Here is a 20,903-nt window from a genome sequence, read left to right on the forward strand (position 1 = left end):
CCCACAGTCATGAAGGTACTTATAAAGTATCCCAGCTTACTTCTTATAACATTCCATTACAAAAATTACTTATGTCATAGGCTTTTGAATCTCTTGTAAATGATGTTCAAAAAACCTTAATTGTTAAATCTGCTCAGGCTATCAGGCTGGTCTGATAAAACTATAAGCCAGATGATTCAATGTTATATAAACACTGGAAGAAAAAAAATGGGACGCTTCTCTTATTTAATACTACTGTGATACATACATTTTGGAGGAGTAAATATCTGGAAGCTAGTGATAAGAAGTATTGTTGTAGTTGCACAGATAAGAGAAATATCTTACAGATATATTGCATACTTTACAAAAATACTTTCTGATCCAATGTCACATTTGATTTTCAAAAAACTCTATAAACTAGATCCATGTCAAAACAAGACAAAGAAGACATGAGTAACTTTAATAAAGGCAGCAGTCCTCAAAGAATTATATTTTGAATGAATGACAGTCCTTGTTTTTAAACACAAAATCCCACTACTATATGATCCAACAATCCCACTTCTGAGTATATATACCAAAGAATTTAAAGCAGGGACTTGAAAAGAGATTTGCATACCTGTGTTCATACCAGCATTATCCACAATACTCAAAAGGTAGAGGCAACCTAGGTGTCCATCAACTGATGAATGGCTAAACAAAATATGGTATTTACATGCTATGGAATATTATTCAGCCCTAGAAAAGAAGGCAATCCTGTCACATGCTAAAACATGGATGAACCTTGAAGACACTATGCCAAGTGAAATAAGCTGATCACAAAAAGACAAACACTGTATGAGTCCACTGAATATGAGATACTTAGAGTAGACAGGTTCTTGGAAAGGAAAAGTGGGGTGGTTCCAGGGACTGGGGAGAGGGGAAAATAGGGAGCTATTATTTAATGGACATGGTTTTAGTTTTGCATGATGAAGACATTCTGGAGATGGGTTGTATAACACATGAATCTACTTAACAACACTGAATGAACTGTAAACCTGGTTAGGATGGTAAATTTCATATCATGCAATTTTTCCATAATAAGACTCAAAATGTCTTTTCCAAGCCCCACATCTCACAAACCTGGCCAAAAACCTCTTCATTAACCGTGAACGTGAGGTCGAGGATGTCTGTGATATTGTTGTCCTTCATCCATTGCAAGCTCTGGTGGAATTCCTCATCTAGATATTCCAGGTCACTCAAATCACAGGGTCTGGGTCCATTCAAAGGGAGAAAGAAAGGCACACAGATTGTTTCAGTAAACACCTACTCAGACCTCATGCCAAAATATGGTTATACCACTCTAGGCTAAAGCAACACAGGTGTATTGTAGTGATTTGATACTTTTGAATACATCGATGAACCTTTAGTTTATTCAGTAATTGGAAAAGAAAGTATTAAAATGTTTAAAATAACAAACAAAACAATTATTGACTCAAGGACTCTCCATGGCCATTGGAGAACAGTATCATTTAAAAATAACCAAGTTATACATCAATTTTTTTCTTTTATCTTATTCCACCTTTATTGAGATATAATTGATATACAGCATTGTATAAGTTTAGAGTATACAGCATAATGATTTACATACAGGGACAGATCAGTTCTACTTAGTAATTTCATATAATGCTTGCAATGCTACTATAATTATTTATATAAACTGATTTATGTCTGGTATATGATATTCTGTTATGCTTATATAAAATCTCCAAATGTCTTTTTATTGGACTAAACAGTTTATGTGGGTGGGAGGGGGGTTCATGTTTGGGAACACATGTAAGAATTAAAGATTTTAAAATCAAAAAAAATAAAAAACTTAATACTAAAAAAAAAAAAAGAAAAAGGAAAAAAAAAAATAAACAGTTTATGTGATAGCTTAAGCACTCAGAAAAGTAAACCACCATAAACCTAACAGGAATGAGTAGGGCAAACAGTGACCAAAGGGCCAGAGGAGTCAGGGGGGTCGGTGCCTCTGGTTCTGCGGGCAGGGCTGGGGGGACACTTACAGTCTCAGGAGCGCCTTATAGAAGGGTCTTGTGAAGAAAGCATCCAGAAGGTACTGATGGATCAGAGCCAGGCCTAGGATTCTACCACTGAACCTGAACCTAGAACACAGATAAGGCAGAGCCATGTATTGTTAGTTGACGTGTTTCTTTGTTGTATTCATCTTAAGCCACTTCAAAAACTTGCCAAGTGATGACACAAGAGAGGCACCCATTCTTTTTATTCTTTACCATGAACAATGGCTATGAACTTGGTAGGTACTAAATGAACACACCTCCTCAAGCAACCGAATAGAGTCATTTTACTGGAATCTTCTTCTCAGACCTGACTGTATAAGGACCCAAGAGAAGAAAAAGGGCTGGTGAAGGGGAATTCTGGGACCCAGACAAACAGCCAGCATTGAACCTGAGGATCTGAACCCAAGGATATGGAAAGTTTTTTGGACCATGCATTCTTACCCATTCAAGCATTCCATAGATAGCACCTGAAGGTCTCATGTGTGCCTGACCCTATGCTGGAAGGTGGGGGAACTTGAACATGACTCACATATGGCGATCATGCTCGTGGTCAGAGAGGTGAGGTATGTGGAATCCCAGTGTGGTAAGCGGTCATGGCCACAGGACCTACATGGAGCCTACATGGTCACACAGGAAGAGCAAGGTCTCTGCTGGAAGAACTGGTTGTATAGACCTGGCCACCTCCCGATGTAAGGGCCTTCACTGATCTAAATCCTTGTTGGAGCAAATAGTTTTCTGGCATTTTTGGCTGGCAACCTGCCTAGCTGCATGCTGCAGCTCCTAAGAGCTTGGTCCCATTGTTGCCCTGTTCCTAAATCAGCTTCCCTCTGTCTGGTCAAGCCCACTGGCTCCCTCATCCTGGGTACTGCCCATCTCTGGTACCTATGTCCAGAGACCTAAGGGGGTCTTTTCTGCCTCTTCCTATCTAACTAGATTTTCACCTAAACATAGTCTTAGCTGTGACTTTTCTCAGATCCTCTGTTGGAATTTCCAACTAACCCATCTCCACAACCTTTCATGAGGCTCTTCTTAGACTAAAAAGACTTTATACTCTGTAACTGCTATGAAAATGGTTTAAATGAATAGATTATAAGATCCTGTAATAAGTGCAATCATAAATAACACTTCAAACAGCCATCTTTAAAGTAATCTCTTCTTTTTGCATGTAAGTGAAGTTGCTCAGTTGTGTCAAACTCTTTGCAACCTTATGGACTATAGCCCACCAGGCTCCTCCATTCTTTTTGCATGAAATAACATGCAAATATTATTGGCTCTGGAGAGACAAGAGGTGAGCAGAACCTCAGTACAGGTGCTATAGGGGCACTGTGGACGAGGAGGCCCATGGACCAGATGAACAGCTTATAGTCCTTGAGGCCAGATTGTGCCATCAGTATTGCATCCCCTGATGGTCTTTACTGATATCCCAATAACTGACAGGTCTCCAACCTGGGAGCTACAGTCCTGTGTCTAAAAGCACTGTTCACTCCTATCCCATGCAGGCTTATCCACTCTAATGGACTCTGAGGCATCACAACTGATGTTCCTAACGTGACGTGGGGCTGTGGCCACGCGTGGGAGATGGCAACACCGCCCAGTGTGGGAAGAGAGCAAATGCCTGCCAACAACCTGCCTCCCTTAGAGGTGGCTCCGGGAGGTCTAATAAAGAGAAATGGTAATCTCAGCGGGCAGAAAGTGTCCACAGAAATGGAGCAGATAAAAATATTATATGGAAATACTTTCAACTCAATGTTAAAAAATGGACTACCTCAATAAACTGTAAATTCTTCAGCAAAATATACATTATTCTAATCTATTTAAGAAAAAGTAAGAACTTAAATAGACAAACAACCATAGTATAAACTATGTCTCAAAATTTTGAGGATATAAGGATATAGTCCTTATAGGATATCCTTATAGTTGGGGTATTTTCACCCCAAATATTTGAATAGCTTCAGAAACCAAAAAATGGTAGAAAACTTAATTCATCATTATGAACTGCCATAATCACAAAATACAATCTGGAAAAGAGCAAAGGAAAGAAAACTAAAGATGCTGAACTCACACGCTAAAAAGTCATAAGTAAAACACAGGAGAAAGTACCAGTCCATTCCCTGAATAATGTCAAATGATTTAGGATGCTTGATTCTAGGAAATTAAGGACAGTTTATTATTAGGCATTCCATCATTGAAATTAATTTTAATATCAAAAGACAAAAATCATATGGCTTTTTCTTTGCTTTCTTTTTTTTTTTTTGGTTAGAAGCTAAAAATGTCTTGAAAAGATCCACCATTAATTGCCTTGAAGAAAAATAAAAATTTCATAGTAAACCAAGAGTAGGAGAATGTTTCCTTACATTATAAAGGATATTGATCTCAGCATCATATAAAGAAAGATATAAAAAGCCAATAAAGATATAGAAGGAATGTTGGTTATCACCGTCCTTCACAATGTTCTATCAGTTCTAGTCCCTGTAGTTCGCTACAAGTGAAAAATGGGAAACAGATTAAAGATAACTTTTATGGAATGCCTATCAGACCAACACAGATCATATTATCTCACTGATTCTTGCAACAGCTGTATTTATGACTGTGGCTATCTTCATTCCACCAGAAATCACAGGTCAATAATTAGCACTGGGGAAGTGGCACAGCCAGGACACTGACCCCTGTTTGCCTGATGCCAGACCAAGTCGTTTCCTTTGTGCCCATTTTGAGAAGCCACAGAGCAGCAAAATTCATCCTCTGGTCCAGGGGCTGGGCTGCCCACTGTGTGACCTTGTGCCAGCAGTTACCCACCTATTCTTCATTTCCTTTTCTGGAAAACAGCATTCTTCAAGTGATAGCTATTATTATTTTATGTTGGCTTCCAACACCTCCCTGTGATCATTAGAAGGGGGAATTTGTTACAAAGTTCTGGTGGTGTCTCAAGAAATCCAGCATCAGGAATGCAGTTGAGCTCAGATACGGGGGTGACTCCACCCTCATCTGAAGTCTCCCTTTTGGTCCTTTCTGCCGACGTCTGCTTCTTTCTTCTCTCCCACTGCCAACACTGCTAATGTTTTTCAGCTTGGAGTTCAAGCCTCTAGAGTGACCAACTTGACTTTCATTGATCTAGGTTCAGATTTCCAGCATGATCCCCTGATTGTCCAACTCAGGCTGGATGCCCACCCTGGACCAAACCTGAAAGTAGGGTCTGGTGAGGAGGGCTCAGAGCTGGGTGTCTTGTTCAGCACTTTACAGCCAGGATCACCATGGCACACCTCTCAACCAGGGGCTGCGATAAGATGGAGGGAGGCAGATGGAGCTGTTTTTAGCAAAGGGGGCTGCAACGCAGACCACCCACTGAGAATTGTTTATCTGCTTTGAATGGGGTTGGGCATAGATGGAATTTCTAAAGACAAAATTATATTGGTTTCACAGGCTGATGGGGGCAACTAGTAGGTCCTTGATATTTTTTTCTTGGCCGTGCAAGCAATCTATGATAATGTGGTTTGGCTTTATATAAACACAGACAGGATGGCTTGCAGCCAGTCAAGTACATAGAGTAAAATATATTCCAGAGCGATGAACTATGATCTGGGATGTGTTTGTATAAGCACACTGCAGGGACTGTACAATTCAAATCCAAACAACAGCTTAGAAGGCAGAGATTGGAATGGCAAACCATTCCAGGCTGATGAATTGCCTTGACAATCTCACGAACAAGAAAACATCTTCAGGGCTTGTACATCTCCTTTGTCTCACCCAGCCTGGACAACTACTTGCCGGGAAATTGATTGTGTCTGGTGTCAACACAGGTTGGTAATGTGTAGGAATTAGGAGATGGAAAGAAAGTCCTTTTCTTTAGACTTTAGATTGATTATTAGAGAAACTATCCAGATAATTTCAGAGAAGGCAATGGCACCCTACTCCAGTACTCTTGCCTGGAAAATCCCATGGGTGGAAGAGCCTGGTAGGCTGCAGTCCATGGGGTCGCTGAGGGTCGGACACGACTGAGCGAGTTCCCTTTCACTTTTCACTTTCATGCATTGGAGAAGGAAATGGCAACCCACTCCAGTGTTCTTGCCTGGAGAATCCCAGGGACGGGGGAGCCTGGTGGGCTGCCGTCTGTGGGGTCGCACAGAGTCGGACACGACTGAAGCAACTTAGCAGCAGCAGCAGCACCCAGATAATTTAAGCAAAAAATACCCCCAAAGTTTCTGTTTTGATCTAAGTTACTAGGCACAAATAAAGAGTTCTAAGGATCAATAAAAGTGAGTCCCTACAGAAGGAGCAGCCTCCTCCTCCCCAGTGCATGGGGGGCATGTGTTACTTTATTTATCCAGGCCCCAGGCTCTCCAGTTTAAGAGCCCTCTTCTGCCATCCATGTGAACCTGCAGGGCCGTAGGCACCCTTCCCTATCAGGGGACCCATGAGGGGTCTTCTCTGAGGCTGCAGGCCAGTCCTGCTCCTGGTGTGGTACTGCTCCTCCTTTGTCATGGGCTGCCATTCCTGAAGGCACACTGGGCTCAGCACACCCCCAAGGATGGTTACTGAGCTGCAGGCTCTGGCACCTCTGCCACCAGCCCCCAGGCTGCTGCCCAAGACATGCTCTTCTGAGAGGCGTGGGCTCATTTCCGTAGGGCTGGTAGGGAAACAGCCCTTCTGTGTCAACCTGCTCGGGTCAGAGGTGCCTCACGGCAGAGTTGCTGGGCCCCTGAGGGTTTCACAGGGCCACTCCCTCTCCTTTCTTCCTGAGGCTGATAAAGTCATGGATGGCTAAGGGGCACCTAAGCCCACGCATTCACATCTGAACCTCAGTTCTGTTGGCCACTTTTTGGGTGGCTCTTCTGCTTCTCTTGGATCACATCACTTCTGAAACCCCAGATGCCCTGCAGGCAGTGTGCCTCCTATTGCCCCCCACCCACCCCGCCCCCGCCCCACTCCTTCCTAAGCATGTGGGATGTGCCCACAGGGTCTGATTCCAGTGATGGGCACTATACCACTTCTCTTCACTGGACAGGCCTCAGCTATCAGGTAAATCAGCGGATACACGCACATATGATGTGGAGGACATGAGGAGACAAGGTTGTCCCCCAACTGCACGTCCCAGGCATGTCTAAATCCACATGCTAGCTACATCAGGCTGGGTCTCACTGCGACTGACCCCTGGTACTAGATGGTGGGGCTCAGCCTTTCCTTCATCCTAACTGCCTGAAGAATACGACACCCTGGAGGGTCAGAAACAGGGCTCTCTCCAATCAGTAATCCTCAAGGCGGGGGATGGAGGGAGAGAGTGTTTTCCTCTAGCTCCCTCTTGGTGTCACGTGAAAACTCCATAGGACATTCTGATTTGCCATCACTGGAAATGGCAACCCACTCCAGTATTCTTGTCTGGAAAATCCCATGGATGGAGGAGCCTGGTAGGCTACAGTCCATGGGGTCGCAAAGAGTCGGACACGACTGAGCGAATTCACTCACTAAGGTGTGTTACTGACTTTAAAAAATATATGAGCCATTTTTTTCTATTTATTTACTGATCAGAGATGATTTCACAGAAACCCATTTGGACCTAAGACATCACAATTAGATGATCGTATAGCAAAATACCATGAACCCCATATTTAATAGGAAAAAACTCCCCTACTGATAGTCAGTCAAACACAGGTCTTGTGAGAAGGCCTGCTCTGTCTTTCTTCAGGGCAGGAACATGGGCAGCTCACAGCCTGATTTCTAAACCCAACCCCACCCACTCTGTGGTTTGCAGAAACATGAAGTTCTTTTCAAATCCTTGATTTTCAATACACTGCAAGTTTTCATTTTTGATATCACCAGTCCTTACCCTCTTGTCAAAGAAAAATAATAGAATTGGGTATTTTTTAGTACAAAGAAAAATATAAGCAACATAGACAATATCAATAAAAATGCATCAACTCCATCTCCTGAAGCAACATCCTTGACCCTGGTGGGTCTTTCCTCCAGAGTATCAGTGGTGACCACACACATGCTTTTGAAAATGGAGTCTCCTTCCCATTGTTGTTTCTCTAAAGCTTCATTTCACACCACAGCCCAGCCTAGAGATCTTCACATATCTGCAAACACAGGTTTTCATCATCCAATTTAAATGAACTCCAAAGTATTTCATTTTTATGAATGTCCTGTGCTTGGTTTAGCCCCTCCCATTCTGATGGACACCTAACTGGTTTTCATCTTTACCCATCTGCTCACAGGTATTGGAGCAGGGACAGCATAGAGCCAGTCAACTCTCGGACCACGGGAGAAACTTTAAAATGGGCAGATGTCACTCTTTAAGCAGCCTCATCAATACCTTACCAGAAGTCTGGGAGATGAAGTTGAGTTACCTCTGATAAGCAACTGCAGCCACTCTGAGCCATCCTAACAACGCTGAGGGAGATCATGGCAGGAGGTCTGAAAGCAACCAATGTTACTGGCAAGGGTTTATCTCACTTCCATCTGAGTTTTGTACACTGTAGTGAGCGTTCAAAGGCAATGGAGTTTCACACATTTCTAGCACATCTTCTCACATAGCTTGAAAGGCCCAGCAAAGACATGACTCTCCCCTTGAGTGAATTACTGTTGATTGATTACTCTTTGGGCAGTTTGCCAATAATCCTAGAAAGGCAGTGTGGTGATGAGGACAAAGTTGAAAGTTCTGATATCAGGCTGTCTCGGTTTAACACTTCTGACCTGTGTGACTTTGGGGAAGCTGCTTACCATCCCCGAGCCTCAGTTTACTCATCTGCATATGGGATCATATAGGGCAACTGCTGAAAGACTTCGCACTAGTACAGTCAGCCTACCAGGGTGTTCATTCAGAGGTGGCATGTCTGATCCCTTTCCCAGGCTCAGGACTCTAGACTACACATCCAAGCCTGACTGAAGGACGAGAATATGGATTGGACCAGAGGACTAGCCTGTACATTCCTGCTGTTGCAGAACTGCAAACTTTTGTTTTGTACTTTTCAGTACAAACCTACTGAAAATCTTTGAAGCACCATTTGAAGTCTGCTCAACAAAGCTAACTATTCACATTTCTAATATCTAGAGCAGGTCTCTATTCAGAAAGATGTACAGAAAGATCAAACTGCAGAGATCTGAGGTCACTGAGTCAACGGATGGATAGATGTGCTGAGTGCTTTACCCCGGAAGCTGAACTAGTAGATCTCTCCTTCCCTTTCTCTCTCCTTCATCCGTCTCTCTAACAAAACTTTGTATGGAAACATGTTTTAGCAGGAGGTAGGATGTAATGATTTCACGGTGTACTTTTCAACTGATTGTTTAAACAAAAGCAGTTTGCATAATGGCAAAGAATTCAGGATGTTTGGGAGAGGAATTTCTTGTTCACAGATCAGATTTATGGAAGGGGAAGTAGGATGGTTTGCCAAGTGAAGAAAATAAAGGGCCTAATTACACAACAGTATAAATCAACTATACTTCAATAAAATTTTATAGAAATACCAAATTACTCTGAAAGGACATTTTAGATAGTGCAGCAAAACCCTTTTAAAAGGCTTCTTGTTAATCCTCTTATATGAAAGTGATATAAAAATGGAATAACACCCTCAAAGCAGCACCCAGGCAACGATTCAAGTCTGAAAGGTTCTGCTGTGGTCTTTCTGGTTTGAACCTCTGGCATTAATCTTGGCCCTATACCAATTATGCCACGGTGTCTCTAGGTTCCGGTGACCCTTTTAGGGTTTTCTTGACCTGTAAGCTATCAATCTCTTTCTGCATGACTCAGCATCAGAGATACTTCCTGTACCAGCTTCGGGCCTTGAAAGGCCCAAAGCTGGCCCCATCTCCTGGCCTTCCTGCCTGGAAAGGGCATCAGATAGTGTTGGGTTGGCCAAAGGGTTTGTTCGGGTTTTTCCATAAGGTCTTATGGAAAAGCTGAATGAACTTTTTGACCAACCCAATCAATGTATTAGGGAACTGTAAAGAGCTGAACATTTGGTGATAGCATGCTTGGTTCTTGTTTCCCTTGAGGAAGGGGTGAGGGGCTGGGGCAGATACAAGGACAGCTGGCAGGACTCTGAGGTCTGCTCAAAAGCCGGCACACAGTTTGCAGACTCTGATGGTCTCTTCCAAACACCACAGCATCTTCTGGAGCGCAGACAACTGTCAGAACCAGCACTGCACTGGCAAATCCCAGAGGCTCAAAAGCATTTTGTTGTCACTGAATGAAACCCGAGGGCTGCTAAAACTGCCCCGGGCCTGAATGCCCCCTAGGCACCATCACAACGGCCTGCCTCCCAAGCTATGACTCTGCAACTACACCCACTGTGTGCATGGTCTACCTCCTGCAGACTGATGGCTGAGTTCTAGAAGGTTCTCTCCACAGCAGTCATGTTTTCCATCCCTGCTCCTTTTGGGTTCTTTCCCCATCACTGCTCCCTGGCAACGGACCAAGATTTGCAGGGGTTAAAGTCCTTTAAGAGATCCCAGAGGTTCTCAAAAGAACAGAGCCGGTTCCTCAACTGTAGCATAGTTGACATTTACTGCCCGGTGCCCTGCAGGGTGTTTCACACAGCCCCTGGCCTCTGCCACTAGATTCCAGTGCCATCTATCCCCTTGAAGTTGTGATCACCAAAACTGCCTCCAGATGTTGCCAGATGTCCGCTGAGGGGTATGGGACAAAACCACTCTCTTCAGGGCAGGATATCCTAATAGGTGATCACAGTCCTCTTTGTGACACACGGGCATAGCTTGCCTCTCCTGGGCTCTCTGAGGCAATGAAGGTCTTAATCCCCAGGTTTTGTGCTCCACTCTGAGTGGTTTTCATCACTCCCTGGATCTCTTAAGTGTGCCTTCCTACTCCACTAAACATCATTTTATTGATGTTTTCTTTTTGGTATTTCTTTTTGATATTTTTATTTTTGGATATACTGCACAGCTTGAGGGATCTTAGTTCCCCAACCAGGGATGGAAGCAATGCCCTCTGCAGTGGAAGCATGGAGTCCTAACTGCTGCACCTGCAGGGAAGTCCTCCAAACATCATTTTAGACTCCCACCTAGAACTTGGGTTCTAGGTCTATGACTCTCTTGGGAAAAGGACAGGAGGGGAGGATAACTCCTCCCAAATGTACCAGATTACGTCATTCTTTCTGAGGCAACGATGTCTGACCTGAGTGAGCCTCCAGGAGAAGGAGCAGTACAAGCTAGGGGGAAACAATGCCTGGGGTGGGAACATGTATGGTTTGCCTGAATAACTGTAAAGAGGGCACAAGGACTGGATGCCAGAGAGAGAGAGAGAGGATGGGAGAACACGTATCTGGAGAGATTCCCCGGGCTGCAGACCATGCAGGTTTGGGCAGGCATGGGAAGGACTGTGGAGTCCATCCAGAGAGTGATGGGAATCCATCACAGGTTTCCCATAGGGTCCACAGGATGAACTGACTGACATTGGGAATAACCCCTCTAGATATTGCATGAAGAGAGGTGAGGCTGTCTAGCGTGGGAGAAGAGAGGCCAGTCTGGAGGCTCCTGCAGTCATCCAGGTGGGAGGTGATGGCAGTGTACACTGGGGTGGTGGGGGTGGAGGTGATGAGGTCACTTTGGGGATATATTTTCACGACAGGGCCAAGAGGATGTGCTGATGGCCTGGATGAGAGATGTGAGAAAAAGACAGGCATCAAAGACAGTCCATGGTGTCGGGCCAGAGCAATTGTGCAGAGAAGAGAAGGTTTAGAAGGGAAACTGGAGAGTTCTTTAATGGGTCTAAACTTAGACTTATTAAGTTTGTGATGCCTATTAAATATTGGGGTGGAGCTGTTGAGTGGGCAGTTTTACCAATTAGTCAGGATTTCTAGGAACAGGGCCAGGCTGTGGATGTTAACATGGAGTAATCAGGGTAGAGATGGATGGAGCTACACGAATTCATGAAGTTGGATGAGACCACCTTGGAAGTGCATGCAGATGGAGCGGTGGACCAAGGGTTGAACCTTAAGCAATGAAACATCCAGGGAGCTGTAAGATGAGGAGTGATGATAAAGTAAACTGAGCAGGAACAGGCGCTGAGTGATGAGAAGAACCTAGGAGTGTGGAGCTTGTTCAGGAAGGAGGCAGAGACTGACTGTCAAATGCCTGTGAGATCACACAATAGGTCTGAGAGTTGCCCACTGGATTAGGCAACCTCCATGAGAGCAGGAAAAGGGAAGAAAAGCTGGACAGAACAGCAGAAGAGAAAGCAGAGCAAGTCAGCACAGAAAACTCTTTGTAGGAATGCTTCTTTAAAGCGGAGCAGTGAACCAAAGTGATACGAGGAGGGTGTGACATCAAAGGAGGCTTGGATTGCTTTTAAATGCATTTTTAATTTCAACAAATTTACTGAGTGCCTCCTATGCGCCAAGTACATGCAAAGATATGAAGGCAAACATTCATTCCAAAAAAGGTACATGTCAGGAAGGTGGAGAGAGCTAGCAATGCAGCATTTCATTACCATGTAACTAACACGTGCTCTAGAAGAGTGCACAGAATGTGTGCAAATCCAGAGAAGGGAGACTTAGCTGACTTGTGAGGGATTAAATCCAGGCAGGCTTCCCAGAGGAGGTGATGACTGAGGTGAACATTGAAGAATGAGTAGAAGTTAGTCTGCTTCAGAAGGCAGGGAAGGGCTTTCCAAGAAAATAAGATTGTATAAAGAAAGAGGCAGGCACAGAAAAGAATGTGTTTAGGACAGCAGGAAATTCACGAGGACTAGAACAGACAGAGGAAGAAGGGGCAAGATTATGCTGAAGAAAGAGGAAGCAGGAGATCCTGGAAGGCCAACCAGTTCAGCTTTTAAACTGTTAGAGAATGGGGACCTGCTGAAGGGCTTAAGCAAGGGTTTGGCATTTTAGAGAAATCTACCTGCAGCCATGTGAGGGATAGATTTGAAAATGGGACACATTGGAGGGCATTACAGTACGTCCAGGTAATTGTGAGGAACATCTTGAAGGGCAAATTGATAAGACAAGAAGCTTTATTTGAGCAGAAAGAGAAGGATGACAGGAAGTGGCTCCTGGGAGAGATTAGATGTTAACTTGGAGGAGGATCAAGTGACGATGTTAAGTAAGAGTTTGAAACTCAACAGAGAAATCAGGATAAAAACACAGATTTAAAATTCATAGTTTGGACACAGAATAGAACACAGAAAAGTTTGAACACAGAAAAGTTTATAAAACAGCAAACTTTGATTCAACTGCTGTTCGTTGCTGCCGTTGTTCAGTTGCTAAGTGATGTTTGACTCTTTGTGACCCCTTGGAATGCAGCACACCAGGCTCCCCTGTTCATGCTATCTCCCAGAGTTTGCTCAGATTCAAGTCCACTGAGTCAGTGAAGCTATCTAACCATCTCATTCTCTGCTGTCCTCTTCTCCTTTTGCCTTTAATATTTCCCAGCATCAGGGTCTTTTCAATGAGTCAGTTCTTTATATCAGGTGGTCAAAATGTTCGAACTTCAACTTCAGCATCAGCCCTTCCAATTAATATTCAGGGTTGATTTTCTTTAGGATTGACTGGTTTGATCTCTATGTAGTCCAAGGGACTCTCTAGAGTCTTCTCCAGCACCACAATTCAAAAGCATGAATTCTTTGGGCCTCAGCCTTCTTTATGGTCCAACTCTCACATCTGTACATGGCTACTGGAAAAATTGTAACTTTGACTATATAGATCTTTGTTGGCAAAATAATATCTCTGATTTTTAATATGCTGTCAAGGTTTGTCATAGCTTTCCTTCCAAGGAACAAGCATCTTTTAATTTCATGGCTGCAATCACTGTCCACAGTGATTTTGGAGCCCAAGAAAATAAAATCTGTCACTGTTTCCACTTTTTCCCCTTCTATTCACCATAAAGTGATGGGACCAGATGCCATGATCTTTGTTTTTTGAATGTTGAGTTTTAAGCCTACTTCTTCACTCTTCTCTTTCACCTTCATCAAGAGGCTCTTAGTTCCTCTTCACTTTATGCCATTAGAATGATATCATTTGCATATCTGAGGTTGCTATTCTCATATTGCTATATGCTATTCTATATCTGAGGTTGTTGTTCTGGAAATCTTGATTCCAGCTTGTGATTCATCCAGCTTGGCATTTTGCATGATGTACTCTGTAGTATATTATGTAAAATTATGTCTTTCCATCTATCTGTCTGTCTGTTCACTTGTCTATCCATCTATGCATTCATCTATCCATTCAACTATCCATACATCCATCTAATAAAATAGAATGGAAGGACTTAAGTCAAAATATTAATAGCACTTATTTCTGTGTGGAATATTTCCTCATGTCCATTAAGTTTTTTACAGTGGATGTTGACTACTGCTAAAGGTATAAATATTTACATATAATAGCAATAAAAGGAAAACTAGAAGATCTTGGTGTCTCAGGATCTAAGGGAGCAGACTTCCAGAGACCTCCAGGTAGGAGTTCATATCTACTGCAGTGATGTTTCCATTAAGGTAGGGAGGGATAACAGTCCCCTAAGTTTGTGACCAGTGGGTGTCTACTGCTCAAAGAAAGAGCAATTTCAATGCTGAATACTTAAGTCAGATTTTAGTAGGTGAAGTAGAGGATGAGGGAAAGGAGCTGTAAGCAGGGGGAGAGGGTAAAGTATAAAGATTGAGGAGAAGGATGAAACTCCTGCAGCAGGGTGTGGAGGAGTTGGGAACAGATGGGTCCAGAGGCTCAGTGGAGGGATCTGCCTGGAACTGGAGGAGGGCAATGCAGGGACAGTGCTAGGGTTGGGGGGTCTTTGTAATTGTGGTGGGAAATTGAGGTAGTCCTTCTCAGTGCTTCCATGTCTGCAAGATCTGAAGTTACCTTCTCAAAGTGAAGGAATCTGGTTGGTTGAGGCTTCAAGACAGGGAATGAAAGATACATCAAAGGACTGGTGAGCTTCGCTGTCGAACCTGCTGAGGTCAGAGAGTATGATTTAGGATCGTATTGTCTCTCAGGATCATCTCATTTGATCCGATACTAGAGGCGCAGGAAACAGCTCCGGCCCTGAACATGGAAGAGTGAGTTATGTATTGATCCAAGGTGGCGTTTGGCCCATCAGATGGAGTGCAAGCACGGAGGGGAGAGGGAATTGCGTTCAGGGACAGGAGGCCTGCGGGAGGCCTGGGGTGAAGGAAGCCATGCCATATGGGCAGCGGATGGTGAATCTGAGGTGCAAATGAGCTTGGTGAGCAGCTGCGGTAAGGGGAGGAGGTGGGAGCGCTGGCTGTAGAATGATTGATGTAGGGATTTTATAGTTTCAGTTTCAGATATGGCCCAGTTCTGGGTGATAATGAGCTTGGGAAGGCCATTGTGGGAGCAGGTGGCTGGAGTGGAATGTAGGTCAAGGCCACTGGGGTTAGGAAAGTTAGGTCTATTATTTTTTCTGTTGTTGTTAAATCCAAACTAGTATATATTTGTTTTGTCTTTTTTTTAAACTTTAATTGACGTATAGTTGATTTACAATATTGTGTAAGTTTCAGGTGTACAGCACATTGATTCAGTTATACATATACATGTATGTATGCATATATTCTTTTCTAGATTCTTTTTCCCTATAGGTTATTACATAATATTGAATATAGTTCCCTGTGCTATACAGCAGGAAGTTAGGTCTATTCTTTATACCTTTAATTCAGATGATATTTCAAGGAATGGATGATGAATTGCCTCCCTCATGCCCTCTCAAACTGTTTAAATATTGCTTGATTTATGTTTGGCTTTCCTAGCTTCGCTGTGTGTGGAAACAGCATTGCAAATTAGCTGAGAAAATCTGAAGTTTTCTTCATCTGTCATGAAAAAGATGCCAACATAAGATAATGACAGGATATGACCTTCTGATTGCTAATTAGCAACTGAAATGAATGTCTAGCCTTGGTCCCTGCCAAGTGCCCCCATTAGTATCAGTCCTGTGGGAAGGCAAAGGAGTAAGACCAGAGCTGCTTGCTCCTCAGTGTGGCAATATGGTGGGCCAAATGGGTGACTCCCTCTCAGAGAACGTCCTTCCAGAAGTAGACTGTGCTGATTATCTGTAGTGGGTTGAATGTGCCCCCAAAGATGCATCCATTTCCTCAACCCTGAACCCTGTGAACATGACCTTATTTGGAAAAAGGGTGCTTGCAGATATAATTAAGGATCTCAAGCTGAGGTCATCTTAGATTGTCCAGGTGGGCCCTAAGTCCACTGACAAAGGTCCTTATAAGAGACAGAAGAGAAGATATAGAAGCAGAGACTAAAATGGTGCTCCTGTAAGTCAAGGAACGCTTGGAGCCAGCAGAAGCTGAGTGAAGTCAGGGAGCATTCTCCCCTAGAGTCTTGAGAGGGAACAAGTCCCTGGTGACATCTTGACAAAATTTTACTTTATTAACTTATTTTTGGCTGTGCTGGGTCTTTATTGCTATGAGAGCTGTTCTCTAGTTGTGGTGGCTTCTCTTGTTGTGGAGCATGGGCTGCAGGGCATGTGGGCTTCAGCGTCTGCGGCACATGGCCTCAGTAGTTGGTGGATCCCAGGCTCTAGGGCATAGGCTCCATAGTTGTAGCATGCGGGCCTTGTTGCTCCCCAGCATGTGGGATCTTCCTGGACCAGGGATCGAACCCGTGTCTCCTGCATTGGCAGGTGGATTCTTTGCCACTGGATCACTAGGGAAGCCCCTTGCTGACACTTTGATTTTGGACTTTCAGAATGGGGAATACTCAGTTTGTGAAAAATTGCTGTGGCAAGTCTGGGAAGGCAATATAGTACCCAGTGCAGGGTACTATAAAGAGGATAATCCTCTTCCTTAGTGTTCTGGAATGATTATTAAACATATTATTGTGGAGTTTGTAAGCTGAATCCCTAAAATCATATATTTAATTTCATGCAAGAGGAGACTCTGATTTTTAATGAGACAAAGAGTTAGCGTCCATGCCCAGAATTATATAGAAAAATTGAACAAAACATGCTGCTTGCCTGGATAACTAAAATATTCTGAGATCTGCTATATCCTCATCCAGCTGGGTAAAATAGGAAGGTAAAGGTTTAAAAGGCCTTGATTATCTGAGCTGCACAGCCCAGAGAATAAAGGAATAGTGGTGTCGCTGTGCTCCAGGCAAAACTCACAGTGCCCTATTGCCCCCTTAACTGTCATACCATTCCCTGTCTATGCTTCATTATATAAAGCACAGTATTCATGAAAACTGAAGCAGGTTAAAAAAATAATCAACTGGATATAACTTAAGCAACTTTTAGGTTTTTCATCCATCCATCCATTCAACCTTTTAACAAATCCATGAAAATGGTTTCAATAAGCCATTTGTGAGGCACTGTCTAGTTGCTGGGGTCCTTAGAGCACAACAGACAAGAGCATATAGCCTAGTGACATTATGGTTCAGGAAATTATTAGAATTACTGAACGACTACCTAAGTCTCAGCTACAGTGACATTTTGTACTTTCTACATGATGGTGAAATAGTAATGGCTCTGACAAATCACGTTCTCATCCTATACTGGAAGTACTGGTATAACCAGATACCAGGAATATTTGAAGCTATTTATGTAATTGGTTCTGAATTAATTGTATTGGTGAAGGAGAAGGATGGGAAGCACACACAATGTAATAAATCAACATGATGTCGGAGCTTGCAACTATGTTCTATTCAGCTTTGCGGTTTTGAAGATTTATCAACTGATTGTATTTTCTTTGTATAATAGAATTAATTGATATTCTTTGAGATTAGAATATAAGGAGAAAGTCCCTAGAAGACTGGATGGTAGGGAAAGCCAATCTTGGAGTCCACGTTTGCTACTCATCATCTGAAAACTGGAAGCCCTTCTTGTCTGTTTGTGTCCACAGAGGTCCCAAGGCATCCGTCTGATCTGTTCCCAGCCTGTGCCTGAGGGTTTGTCTCCTGGATTATGTCACACACTTTCTTAGAAATCTGGAATGATTTCCACGTGTCTTTCACATACATATTACTGATCGTGAGATTTACATGTCTCCACCAATTCTGACCCTTCTCAGACCCTGTGTCCATTTGGGGACTTTGTTCCTGTTCTCAACTTGATTATGGTTGAACTTCTGTCTCTGGTCCATCTGAAATGTTCCTTTCAACACTTTTCCCAGACAGCTTTACTATTCTCAGTTTAGGAAATCCTTTCCAGGTGGTTGGCACTGGCCCTGGCCCTCTAGTCATCCCAGTTTCTGTTGCAATCCAACTCGTCACCCTTCCCACTGCTCTGAACATATATATCCTTTAATGAAATTGAGGTTAAACAGAAAATAAACCTTTATATAACTTATATTTTAAAAACCTCTTCTGATAGAAAGTCTTTTGAAGATGAGATGTTGCTGACTCTGTTAATTCTATTTAAACAAGTCAGTGACTTATCCAATACTTCCAATATTTTAAATTTTTATACTTCGAGTCAAGCCTAAGAATTTTTCAGCCCTGATATTGACCACATATTGTATCTAGCCTCAGGGTTGTATTGTTACTAGAGACTACTTTCATTTCCTTTGTCCTCAAAGCAAATTTTTAAGATGGGCATAATCCATTTCCATTTATTTAATAAGGTCATAATATATTCATAAAACAGTCTGAGTCATGTAATCAAAGCATAATTTTTAATCCCCATGCTACATGTTAGGATGCTAAAGTAAGGTAATGTAAACAGTCTGGTCAAATAATAATTAACTTTGATCTCTTGAAAGCTTTCCTCAGTTTAAATCCTAATAAACCAGGGACATTAGAAAAATAGGAAATGACATCTCCCATCTTAGCACAGCACGGAAGCTTCTCCCATGCCTTCACCAGTGGTCACTTACACAAAATGTGCTGTGACTTCTTTTCCAAAAATGTAAGCATACAGGAGAGCTAATGGGGAAATCATAGCCTGAAAACCCAGATCTCCACAGTCTCTGCAGCGGGAACTTGTTTTTTTTTTTTTTTTCTTTTTTTGAAATCCTTTAAATGTTAGGTCTACATAGCATGTCCTGGCCTCTCCACTTTTCTCTTCCCATCTTCAAATAAGGGATAATAATTTCACTTACCTACCTTGAGGGAGAATTTTAGAAAAGAGTAATTTAATGTTAATAGGTTCTTTGAAGATGAAAAAGCACTTCATAATTGCTAAGTTCTATTATATTTTAAAAACCCATCTCAAAGATATTCCTTTCCTTATGCTCATAACTTTGATTAATTAAAAATAATTATCCTTTCTCAACCTCATTATTTGAGTGCATTAAATATGAGGTTCCCACACCATGCCTGTTCCCATGCTTTACCCATATTACTGCCTTCCTTTTTGGATCTTCATGTTTTCTAACTTCTCACATACTGGTAAATGAAGTGAAAATCTGTCATTTCTGCCTGGGGTGATTTCATGTCTTTGTGTGAAAACTGCACAAATATCTAGCTTTCTTTTTCTGACACTTTCTGGGTGGGGCGGGGGGTCAGGGGGGCACGCATGAAGCTGCCGGCATCTGTGGCAATGTTTTCCCAAGGGTGGCGACCCTTCCTTTGGCATCAGGGTCTCTGAGATGCTTGTTCAAATACAAGTGCCCAGAGAATAGACTCTTTGTGGGGTGGGTTCTGGGAATCTGCTTTTAAAACAAGTTCTGCGGTTACTGACTAAAGTTTGAGAACCACAGACTCAAAGTCCCTCATCCTCCCACCTTTTTTTTTAAAGACAGAAAAAAAAAGTTCTGGGGAACTCCCTGGTGCTCCAGTGTTTAGGATTTCGCACTTTCACTGCTGAGGGCATGGTTCAATCCCTGGTAGGAGAACTAAGATCCCATGAGCAAAAAAAGGTCTCAGAGTCAGAAGTGAAGTTTTGCCTTAGGCATCAGTCAATGCATGGGTACCACAGAAGGACGGAGCTCAAAAACCTATCTCTTCCAAAAGCAGAGGATGCGAAGTGTCCTGCTTGTCCTCCTCTCAGCCCAACGACCTGCATCCATGCCTTCTCCTGCTCCATTACATAGAAGAGGGGTTCTTCCTTTTTTTCTGAGCTAATTTCCTTCTTGTGTCACCAGCCTGTAAGCAGGGACACTTGCCAGGGGCTTCCCTCCAGTCTAGAGGAAGAAGGGCTGCTCAGGTGTTGGGGTTTCTCTTTTCACTTTTGCCATAGACCTCCTTCCCTCTTGGAGAAGAAATGGCAACCCACTCCAGTATTTCTTGCCTGAAAAATCCCATGGACAGAGGAGCCTGGGGGGCTATAGTCCATGGGGTCACAAAGAGTCGGACAGGACTGAATGACTAAACACAAGTACCTTCCCTCCTGCCTCCCCGGGGCTCCTGTGCCATCAATTTCTGTCCTCTCTTATAATTCAAGTCTTTCCCTCTCTTCTTACATTGTTTCCTCAAAACCTTGCACCCTTTGAGCTGCCCTACCCAGCTGAGCTTCCAGAAAGAGCAGTGACCAGGCTATGGATGGCTAAGACAAATGAAACCATGCCGAGCTCCCTTTAGGATGTGAGCACAGTACAAACAGGGTGGGGGTGGGGGTGCAGGTGGGAACAGTACGTTCGTCCTTGCTGTGGAGCTGCTCTGGAGTTAGCCTTTGGGAAGTGGAGTCTTGATTCTCTGTAGCCCCCCGTACTTGCAGAACGACATCTCCCTGCTCCCAGGCCACACCCGTCGTGGTCTGCATTCCCTCTGCTGGGTGCACATTCCTGCCGGCTGAGTTCAGGGTTTGGCCCTAAGCTAGTCTCCCATCTCCACAGCTAATAGTGGGTTTGGCTTTGTCCTGGCATTCCTGCCAGTGGTTTGCTCTGTAATTGTCCCCTCCTCATCTGTGGGAAGACTGAGGCGTGGTATCTGTCCTCCCGCACATGCAGGCCTGCAGGGAGAGGCGGGGTGGCCTGCTGCTGGGCAGGTGACAGAACCACCTGCCTGAACACTCCTCGCCTCCAAC

At 43.4% G+C, this 20,903-nt stretch overlaps 1 protein-coding gene across 1 annotated transcript in view; it reads right to left on the minus strand.

Annotated features, from left to right (window-relative positions):
• The window catches only part of HECW1 (HECT, C2 and WW domain containing E3 ubiquitin protein ligase 1), a 255,395-nt gene that overhangs the window by 18,861 nt on the left and 215,631 nt on the right, over positions 1-20,903 (minus strand). Inside the window, exons 22-23 of the mRNA XM_052638688.1 lie at positions 2,022-2,120; positions 1,099-1,228 (exon numbers count right to left, since the gene is read on the minus strand). Of these exons, the coding sequence (XP_052494648.1) occupies positions 1,099-1,228; positions 2,022-2,120 (229 nt within the window). The remainder of the gene's footprint in view (positions 1-1,098; positions 1,229-2,021; positions 2,121-20,903) is intronic.

Source organism: Budorcas taxicolor, chromosome 4 (assembly GCF_023091745.1).
Source record: "Budorcas taxicolor isolate Tak-1 chromosome 4, Takin1.1, whole genome shotgun sequence".
In the NCBI taxonomy this organism is placed as follows: domain Eukaryota; kingdom Metazoa; phylum Chordata; class Mammalia; order Artiodactyla; family Bovidae; genus Budorcas; species Budorcas taxicolor.